Raw genomic sequence first — 11,276 nt, 5'->3', positions numbered from 1 at the left:
ATATTCTATTATTCTAGTGGGGTTTTCGAAAGCAGTATTTTCAATTGATGAAGGTAAAAGTGCTAAATTACAAATTATTTTTTTGAAACAAGTTTATTCTTTTTGAAATAATTAAATATTGCATATATTGTTTGATTAAATTGAAAAAATAATTTTATTTAATTTTTATAGTTTTCTAATTTTATGATTATCTATATTACTTTCAATAATATCTAAGTAATAATTATAATATTCTTGCTAATATTCAGGAACAAACATTATACATTGCATACTCAAAAAAATATCAGAAAGTTGAAAAGTGTAAATGAGAAAAACAATGAAATTTATGAAATGAGAAAATGTTAAAAATGAATTTTATTAAGAGATTAATATGAAAGCAATATAATATAATAGTTTCTTGTGCTTTTATTTGCCAATATAAGCGCTCAAAGAGTTCAACATGTTGTTGATACCATAATTTTTTTTTTGAATAATATTCAAATTTCATTCAATATCAAAGAGATCTAACATATAACGGGTAATTATAATATTCAGAGTATATTCATATTTCACTAACGAAATATTATATTTTCTATAATTTTCAAAATTTAATTTAAAAACTGGAAAATTTTCAATTAAAATCGCATAAAACACTAATTGTAACCTAAGGTATTATAAATTTTGTTCAAAGTTTTTTAATTTTTTTTTTATTATTTTCTGTTATAACTACATGGAAAAAGGAAATTCATACTATTATAAAATATTCAATATTTTTAAAAAATTCAACTAGGATTTGGAACAAAAATTACATGATTTAATCTCCTCTTTTTCTTTTTGGTTTTTTTTCACATTATTAAAATATAAATTTCGTATTGTACGCATAAAATGAAATTCATATTGTTAGATATAAAGGTATTATACGTGAAATAATATCCTTGAAATTAGAACATTATTGAGAATAAAAATAAAAAGCACATAATACAAAACATAGAAATCTTTGTCTGCTTGCATGTATTCATAGTTATTATAGAGAATATTATGGTTATTAGTTATATTGCTAGTTCTTAATATCTGATTATTATTAGATCGTAGATGCTTTCTAATCCCGTATGTAGAAATATTAATAATATAATGTTCATAAAATGAAAGAAAAAAATTTTTTACTTATTTTTCCATGTTCATTTTGTTAGGATTTTATTATAGCATGTTATATAGGTTATAATATTTTGATACGACAGACAAGCGCTAACATTAATAATATCTAACCACATAAAATTTGCTTTTTAAAATTTTTTTTGTGATATCTTTTGTTTTCACATTACAGGTAACAATTTAATTATAATTTTCTGTTTTTATTGCAATTGTAGACATTTTTTAGGTTAAAAACTCATTTGAAATCAATAATAATGCTTAGAATATAAATTTCTGATTATAATAATATTATCTGTTAAAAAGCAGAAGAGCAGATCGAGATATCAATTAAAATATTATGAATGCTTTTTTTTTCAATTTATTCGAAATTGTTTGATATTGTGGTTTATTTCATGTACAATTTTCAATCTAAATTGTTACCTAAAAATTGAATTTATTTGCCCCTCAACACAAGGTGTTACAGCTGTAATTTTTCTCTATCTGCAGATGTGCAGCTTTAAGTGGGCGTTCAGATTGATCAAATGGACGAGATATCGAAGATTAGTATCGACGAGTTAGATAGATTCCTCAAAATAACCGGGTGGTTTAGATAGGTCACCTGAAATCGTACGCTGAATGAAAGCCTGGTGATCACGGGTTAGTGGTAGCAAAATAGATAATTTGTGGTAATTTGAATGTGGTGGACCTGCTGTACCGGCCAAGTCAACCAACTAACTAACTTCAATTCATTGAGCGTTTTTTTTTTGGTGATATGGTCACGACGGAGTCCGATTACTAAAGACTTTCTAAATAAAACCTGTTACTAAAATACTTCAAAATCCGCTCGGTAATTACATCACATGTACATATTCGATACTTCTTTTTTAACCCTTTCAAAATTGTATACTAGGACAGAGGTTTAATTTTTCAAAGGGTTTTTTGATAATTGATTTTATAATATTTGAATTTTTAAAAATGTTTTCAATAATCTTTCAATCTTTTTGGGATATAAAATAATATCTACATTGGCCATTTTTTCAACTAGAATGAAAAAAAGGTTGTCCGAATATTCGAAACTATATTTGGGAGTGTATAAAAATTCCATTATCACAAAGTTCTCTGAATATTTCCTCACTAAATCCTATCGAACGTATCTTTTTTCCAAGCCTGTATCTTATCTAGGAATACTCTCAATTATTTATGCGGCATTTATCACATTTTTATCAACATTTTTAGTTTTTATAACAATTAAATTTTTAGTCATAAAATCTAAAAAATCCTGAAATTTTTGCGACAAATTAAAAATGGCAATAAAACTTTCATGTTTTTTGTCAATTGCATTTCTTATTTTAGGAAAAATTATTTTTTATATTTTTGTTTTTCAATATTCAAAGACCAATTATTAATTTTTTTTGTACTGTGTATAAAAACCATGTATATGGAACTATATAGATTCATAATATCAGAATATTGCAAAATGTTGTAATAGCAAAAATTAAATTTTCTTTTAATAAAATGGATTTCATCCATGGATTTCAGAGAAATTAAAACAAGCGAATCATTTCGAGAAAAAATTTTATAGTTACCTATATCTTTATCTATTCGGTATCTATTTTATTGAATTTAAAATAATTTTTATAATAAAAAATTCACTTAATTTAAATTTTACAAAACAATATTTTTATTTAATATTCCGAGAATTCATCAATTCGATTGTTCGACAATATTTTTTGATTTATATTCGTTTTTATAATAGTAGGTACTTAGCTATATTAAAATCTCTTTGAAAAATATGTAATTTTTATAATGAAAATGGCTTTTAAGAATAAAAATAATATTATTGAAATTTCCAAATAAAACCAAGATTTAAAACAAAAATTATTTGACATACTAAAATTAATATTTAATCAATATTTGAGAAAAACTCTCGTCTTCATTTATTTTTGAAATATGGCTTTGTTCAATTAAATTATTTAATAAATCCAGTCCTTAATATTAATTTAGACAAATTAGACAAGCAAAATTGAAATGACCGCCCCGAATTGGCTATCATTTAATTAAGAATTTTCAATAAGCTTTATAACAACATTGTCACTCAATTCAGTAATGCTTGTGTTAGGATGGCAAGTTGATGTATATTTTAAAATCATATCAATTAATATTATTTGTAATACGAATATAGGAATAAGGTTATAGATAAATTGCAAGTGTTATTGTTGTTCAAATTTCATGTGTACTTAAAACTGATAGTAAAAGTAACTTAAATGCTTATAAACGATGACGAGAAGGTATTGATAAATGCTTATTATAAATAAGTAGCAGCTTGCTGTTAATTTTTCATATTATGTGCATTCAAATATTGTTATACAATTTGATTGTCGACAATAATTTATAAATACTCGTAATTCTATAGGTGCAACATTTCGAAATATTAAATAAATCAGTATTTCTTGTATAGCTATTAGATATTGTGTCCTTTTTCATAACATTGTTCAAAAAGTAAACTATTCTTATGTAAGCTAATAGATTGCGACTTTCTATTGACTTTTACCTCCTGGTACAAATTGTTCAGTATTATACATTCTAATACATAGCACGCTATGATTGTAACAAAATACTAAATTAAATTTTTTATATTTCCTTTGCTTCATTTTTTTTATAATTTTTTTGTTTTAAAATGAATAGTTTTTGTCCTAAGCAGAAACGAGATATAGAAAACTTCAAAAAAATGTGATTTTAATAAAAAGAAATGAATGAGATAATTTGTCATTATTCCGATTAACCCTAGGATATTGACTTGAATAGAATTTCTCTGCGCTATAATAATGTTCATTGTATCAATTTCTCTGGATTTCAACAGGTTCCTGTCCCATAATAAACCATAATGTAACTATAAATGATAAACAGTGCTGCTGCACAATTTTGAAAATTTCGGACTAATTTTATTCAATGAACTTTTTTTATTGCAATCTCGCACATACACGAGCGCAAAAGCAATTGTAGTTTGAAAGTTGATGAGATAAATTCCAATAGTTAATAGACTCAAATGATAGCAGTGGCCTTGTTACCAAAGATATTTAGCAGCAAGCAGTGTCGTCGTATACAATTAGGTAAGTGTTGCAAACTTCATCATCAAAACAGTTACACAACAATAACTTTCCCGAGATGATATTATAATATGGTACACTTCTGCAATTTTAATTTGTAAATGGAATTACAAAATCGTTGAACTTCTCTCTATTTTATGCAGCATAAACCAAAAAAAAAAAAAATTATTTTTTTTGTTTTATTATGTGAAAGAAATTTTTTGTTTTTGCGCCAATGAAAACAGTTTTGTTAGGTACACCATAAATCGTTCAAGTTTATTTTAAAAGAATAATCATTGAATATAATTGAAATGTCTGCCAATAAAGGTTTTAGAGTATGACAAACTTATTTTTTAAATTGTACGTGCATTACTGAAATCTTTACGATTAGAATAAAGATGTGCAATAGTATAAAGGTCATGTAACAGTAAATTTTTTTCTTTCTTCTAAATTTTTTTTGGAAAGATCCGAATAACGACGTTAGCAGAGCTTTTTATCTGCAAGGTATTTTTGAAGGTTTTTTTTGTATACTTTTATCCTATGAACTTGGTTTGCTATATTATGCCTTTAATGCGAAAGTTATAAAATTAAAAGAGAAGGAAAATAAAGGATAATATGAATGAATTGAGATTTTTAAATGGAATGTAAAATTTTATGAATAAAATGAAAATCATGAGTGTGCAACAAATGAAATTCAATTTTAATGGTATTAAGAATTTTGCAAAAAATATAATAATAATTTATATTTTGATCATTAAAGAGTGCATTATGACGTTGTAAAAATTAAACTATATGGGAGAAAAATAACTTCTTGTTGCTTCTGAATTGCTTTTTGAAATATTATTATGATAGTTCGACATGGAGTTGTGAATATTGCAGAGAATTAGAACTTTAGATGAATGGAAATTCCCAAGTCTGTGGAAAATTTTATGACGATGCAATCAGAGCGCAATTATATGTAGAATACTATGATTAAGACCAATGTTTTTGCAAAGGGGTGATAAAATGCACCTAATATTAAACGGTTTTAAAAATTTTATTTATAACATCCAATATGAAGTTATTGATAAAGCTGGAAGTCTCAGAATGAAAATTTTAATTCCTCAAGATAGTTGCGAAAACCCTTGAATAACTTTCTTATTAGATCATGTACTTGCTCCAGTAAATTTTCTCCTGTCGAAGAGTTTATTCCCCTTTCATTTACAATCGATTTTTGATGTGTTTCTAGTTTTCGCATTTTGGTAATGAAATCATTCATTTCCAACATTGTATAAGAATTTTATTCCACCATTTATTTATTCATGATTTTCATATATTTTTATGAAAAATATAAACTATATAGTATATTATTTAATTTTAAAAACCAACTGAATTTCTAAATCAGCATATTTTATCAGCTGATCACGGTTTATTTTAAAAGTAGGAGAAGAACAGCACTTTTTACGTTTTTCTGTAAATTTTTAATACATATTAAAATACTCAGACAATTTTATATATTCTCGTAACTCTTTTTTATACAGGACACAAAATGGGATAAGATTAAATTTTGAATAAAATTATTTTTTCTAAATAAATATTATATTTATTTTTCATTTTTTTCTGTCTTTTTTTTTTTTAATTTAAAATTCACTTCAATGCATGAGATTATTTTAAAAATATGCACGAAACGTTATTTTATAACATACAGAAAATGGAAGGTTTTTTTTTTTACCGATTTACTTAATAATTTATTGTATGTAGTTGGTGTTATAATTTTCATTTACCACTTCTGATGAATAGTGACAATGAAATAAAAGAAAATCACATTTGATTTATATTTCGCGGAGGAGACTTGTTCCAATTATATACTCAATTCGCAGTATGTTGGTAGCTTGGCAAAAAATTTTTTTATCGTAATACAAGAATTTCATGAAAATGATAATTCTCAATATATGGCAAATTCTCTTGTGGAATGATGTAAAAATGTATTAAATTTTGCATTTATTTTTAAAATTTTTAAAATATTTTAATTAAATTTAAATTAAATGCTAATCAGTTCACATAATTTAGTTTCGCCGTTAAAGTTTAGATACACAGACACTCAAAATTTAGAGATTTGGATAATTTTTGGAGATATGTGTAGAGTTTTTAAAAAAGTGTAGAGTCTAAATATTTTGTAGAGTTTTTATTTATCGAAATTAAGAAAAGAAATTATAGTTTCTATTGAATTTAGAATTAAATGTGGGAACACATAGAATCTTATTCTATGACTGAACTAACAAACTTTATATTCATTCTCTTGATTTTCATTTTTATTTTGGAGACTTTGTTAGAAAAACAACAACAAATAATATATATCGTATAATAATATTTAAATATTAAAAGAGAAAATTGAAGTAAAAATAAAATAAAAAAAATAAATAAATAATACTAAAGAAATTTTTCTCTTTTTCATAAGTTTATTCAAATACAAATTTTTCTAAAATATTTACACATCAGAATATTAAGTAAATTCTGATTTAATATTCTTTGAAAAAATACTGTTCAAAAAAGTATATTGTATAGAGTTTACCATCTGAAAAAAAAAATCTCAAAAAAAAAAAAGGACACGGTAAACATAACGTACTTATACAATATTATATTTATTTTATTTATTTTACATACTGTGTGTCTGTGTGTTATACAAGAACACAAATAATAATATTTGCATATTTTATAGTCAAACTCATGCATATAAAGCTCGTATATAATACTGAAATTGCAAATTTTTTTTTTTTTATAAATGACGTGAAAATATTGCTACAATTTTCATTAATCGTCTTTTTATAAACGGATTTTTGAAAAAAAAAAAGAAAGAAACTCATCTTACAGAGAAAGGGAAGCAGGAAGAAAAAAAAAAAAACAATTTTATTTTAATCAAAATCAATTTTCAAGTTTTCTTTGAATATAGTTAAATTAAATATTTTAGTTTACTTTACAATCTCTGAGATTATTTTTTTTTTTATTTAATAGAAAATATGTGATTATGATGGAAAAGTTAAACGATATTGATCAGAATGTTACTTGATACTTATGATGAATTTAGAAATATTTTTTTTTACCTTATATGATAATAAATTGACTTATACCACGTAAAGTAATGTTACGTCACTGCTAAATTCAAAATCCATCTAAATTTCATATTATTTCAATGCCCCTGAACAATTGTAGTACAGCAGCCATCTTAAGCCGAGAGATCTCTATTAAACTCACAAAGCTCCTTTCGAAGTATTTGAGTTGTAAGCGAGCCACCGCCTTGCATACACCTAATAAGTGCTCCCCCGTTTCCTTTTCTTCCGAGCAGAAACAGTAAACTTAATTTTCTGCCTTTTCCATCCTTTTCGTAATCGAGAGGCAGTGTCCACTGATTTCGGCCACCAGTAGCCTCAAATCTAGACGATCAATTCCCGCCCCCATGGTCTTAAGTGATATATAATTTTTTTAAAATTAGATAAGTTCTGGAAATTGTCTCAATGATCGATCAGGGCTTGTTCATCCCAAAAATTCAGAGCAGGCAGATCTGTTGTTCTTAGCATCTCAAAACGTGACTGCGGCCCAATGAAAGGATTTGAAGCTCCACTCCGGACGGAACCATCAGCTTTCCATTTCCGTCTCTGATAAAAAACTTTGAAATTTAAAATTAGAACTGAAGATAAAATGATATTTAGTGCATCCCATTGTCTTAATGTTAGAACACAAGCTGTTGATATTTGATGGCAATAAATATGTTCCAGATGTTGATGTCCAGAAATAAAAGACATCTAATTGAAGCTTTTGCCGAACTTGCCGAAAACGCTGCAATTGTGGGTTTGAAGATTAATGAAAAAAAAACCAAATATATGTTGATATCAAGATCCCAACTACGAAGAAGTGACCAAACTATAAGCATGATGGGATACAATTTTGAAATAGTTGAAAATTTTAAATACCTTGGTGCGCAAATAAATGCTAGTAATGACATACACAAAGACATAAAACAAAAGATATTAACAGCTAACCGGGCTTACTAATCCATAGCACATTTATTTAAATCCAAAATTCTATCAAAATCGTGCAAAACACAACTATATAAAACAACATTACGTCCTATTTTAAGCTACAATGCTGAAACGTGGTCATTAACGCAATATGATATAAATAATCTGAAAACCTTTGAAAGAAAGATACTGCGGAAAATTTTTGGACCAAGATTGAACGAATATAATGAGCATGAAATAAGGTCAAATCAAGAACTAATGAACCTTATAAAAAATGAGGATATAGTAAGATTCATCAAATCTCAAAGATTAAGGTGGCTAAGACATCTCAATCGAATGGATGAATCAAGGGCTCCAAAAAGAATTTTCGAAGCAAGACCACTTTTTCAAAGAAACATTGGAAGACCAAGGTCGAGATGGAAGGACGACGTAGCAGAAGATTGGCGTAAAATGAATATAACAAACTGGCAGCAACTAACAACGGATCGAGAAGGGTGGAGAAGAATTGTTAATCCAGCTAGGGCTCATACCGGGCTGTAAAGCTACTGATGATGATGATGAATTAATATGTTCATTCGTATAATAATTGTATAGAATTTTACCAGAAAATTTTTCAATTGTTTCAACATAATTTCGAAATTAATTATAGGTACAAACTAAACTGTCCCATTTCAATAACATTATGTGTTAAACTTTCTGTAATCTGATCTTTACAACATTGCGTTTTTAATCTTTAAATACTGCCCAGACATTCATTAAATTATTCATTATAAGCTAAAAAACCAAATTTCTCCAAGAACAAACCATAACGTAGCAAATCCCCCAATCTAAACTTTCTATTATACTCTGTTCAATTAAAACAAAGTTTATGGTTCAATTTCTATTCAATTACTTAGTAGAATTTGAACATTTCTGTTTTAAATTTCTTAAAAAATTTTCATGCCTTTGTATTCTAAAAAGAATTAAAATTATTTTAAAATTTTAATTTAATTTTAATTCTAATTTTTATCTAACACCAATATTGTATATAATATCCCTTACATTTTTTACTTTTTGTATTATTTGGTGTTATAAATTTAAAAATTTACATTTGACTTAATCAAGAGACAATATTTTTAAAATCAAATTAATATTATAAATAATTTAGATTATTTTAAAATATCTTTAATAAAAAAAAATGGGATATAATAGCTTAAAATAATTGAAAAATAAATTATCTAGCAACAAGATAATATAAAATTTAAATTATACTTTAATAATAACAATGAGGTTATACTAAGATTAAATTCTCTATTATACCATAATCAATTATGTGCCATTCAAAAATTTTATACAAATATATAGAAAATAGTATATAGAAGGTAATGCATGTATAATTTTATTCACATAATTTTTTTTCTCTCTTTTATTATATACCTTATTAACAATCAATTTAAAACACCTACCATTTCATTTAAACTATTATACAATATTATATTGTAGTGTTGTACAAAAATATATATAGGGAATAATTTATAATTATATGAATATTCATAGACATTATATAACATATTATTATGTACATAATATACAACTAATTATACAATATATATATGCATATTTTTAACATTGTATTATGTATATAGAAATTAATTTATTCGTTTATTTCAATTCATTTCATTTAATGGTAATGAATACATTATTTTTATTGTTAGATTGTTAAAAAGGAAGAAAAGTTCCTTTTGTTCCTAATATCATTAAGAATTTTCTTCTATATTTAGTATATATAGTTATATATACTATATATACTATATATGCCATATATACTATATATACCATATATATAGATATATACCATATATATCATAAATATATGTAACGTATATATGCAAATATTTTATAAATTAATATTTATATAATTGTTATATATATAATATTAGTTATATATATATAACATATTATATATATAATATATATTAGTTATATATATATAACATATATATAAAATAAAATATAATAAAATTAAATTTGAAATTCAATTCTTTTTAACTTTTATAATATGATTTTATTATGTTGTACCACATTGTATATGTTTTTTCTTATTTAATTTATGTAACAATATGTATATATGCTTTTTCATATCGAAAATCAATGTTTTGGTGACCAAAAATTTTAAAGTTACCATAGTATTTAAATTTTTTTTTATATATTATGTATACAGAGTGAAATAATGTGAACCAGATTTTGTTATTTCATTAGTGTGAAATGTTATAGGTTTAACATGTTTTATCAATAGTTGTAAAAGTTCTTAATTTGAGGCGTTTCTTACAGGAAAGAAAGATAATGGGATTACGGTAAGGTAGGCGTTCAGTGCAAATTTTAATTTTTTAAACTGGCTCATTCTTAATAATATGAGCAATGTAATATGGTGACTACGCTTGCGATGGGTTATTCAAGATAAAAACGAACACGAGAAAATTCGGAATACGATTTTTAAATGAATGGATCATTAAACTCCCCATAAAGGTTAAAAAACTCCCAATAAAGGTTGCATTTTCAACAATGTTGTTACAGCCATTATTGTGATTATTCAATTTATGATCTTTCCGTGAAACTAGTCTTCGAAGATTCTGTTCATTTAAGTTATATTATTTCTTAAAAAATTTTCATGCCTTCATAATATGACCCGAAAATTTTGTTTTGTATAACACATAAGTACGTATTCCGTGTGCAGAACCTATTTAAGTACTTTTTAAGGGAAACAGTGCTATGTTTTAGAAAAAAATCTTCCTTGAGCATTTTATTATTATTACAACTCTTTTATTATTAGCCAATTTTTGAATGAACTCTCGCCAATTCCTCCCCAATTAGCAAATTTTGATTTTCGTAGAAATTATTATGTTTAATTACAAATTCAAAATCACACAATATTTTTTCTAATGGTATGGCGCCTCTTTCAGTTTTCTTTTTTTTTACTTTCTTGAATTTAGCAATAAAATCTAAATATAATATATATATATATATATATATATATATAGTATAACAGTTATATAAAATAAAGAATTATATTCGGTTACTTAAATTTATTAAACGACATTTTTTTTTT

The 11,276-nt window shown here is 24.8% G+C and overlaps 1 protein-coding gene across 1 annotated transcript; it reads left to right on the top strand.

Moving 5' to 3' along the window:
* Positions 1–8,053: 8,053 nt before the first annotated feature.
* Positions 8,054–8,731, top strand: LOC129608396 (uncharacterized). Its single transcript, XM_055519880.1, has 2 exons — positions 8,054–8,165; positions 8,232–8,731. The coding sequence occupies exons 1-2, from the start codon at positions 8,054–8,056 to the stop codon at positions 8,729–8,731; spliced, it is 612 nt and encodes a 203-aa protein (XP_055375855.1).
* Positions 8,732–11,276: the final 2,545 nt, after the last annotated feature.

This window comes from Condylostylus longicornis, unplaced genomic scaffold (assembly GCF_029603195.1).
Source record: "Condylostylus longicornis isolate FDR11 unplaced genomic scaffold, ASM2960319v2 ptg000031l, whole genome shotgun sequence".
NCBI lineage: Eukaryota > Metazoa > Arthropoda > Insecta > Diptera > Dolichopodidae > Condylostylus > Condylostylus longicornis.
Note: the sequence above shows the minus strand (reverse complement) of the source record. Positions and strands in the feature narration are given on the sequence as shown.

Bases quoted from the DNA above. Each gene is read 5' to 3' on its own strand.
- LOC129608396 (XM_055519880.1), top strand. From the start codon at position 8,054: ATGTTGATATCAAGATCCCAACTACGAAGAAGTGACCAAACTATAAGC. The intron at 8,166-8,231 runs GTAATGACATAC...ACTAATCCATAG, and splicing joins TGGTGCGCAAATAAATGCTA to CACATTTATTTAAATCCAAA.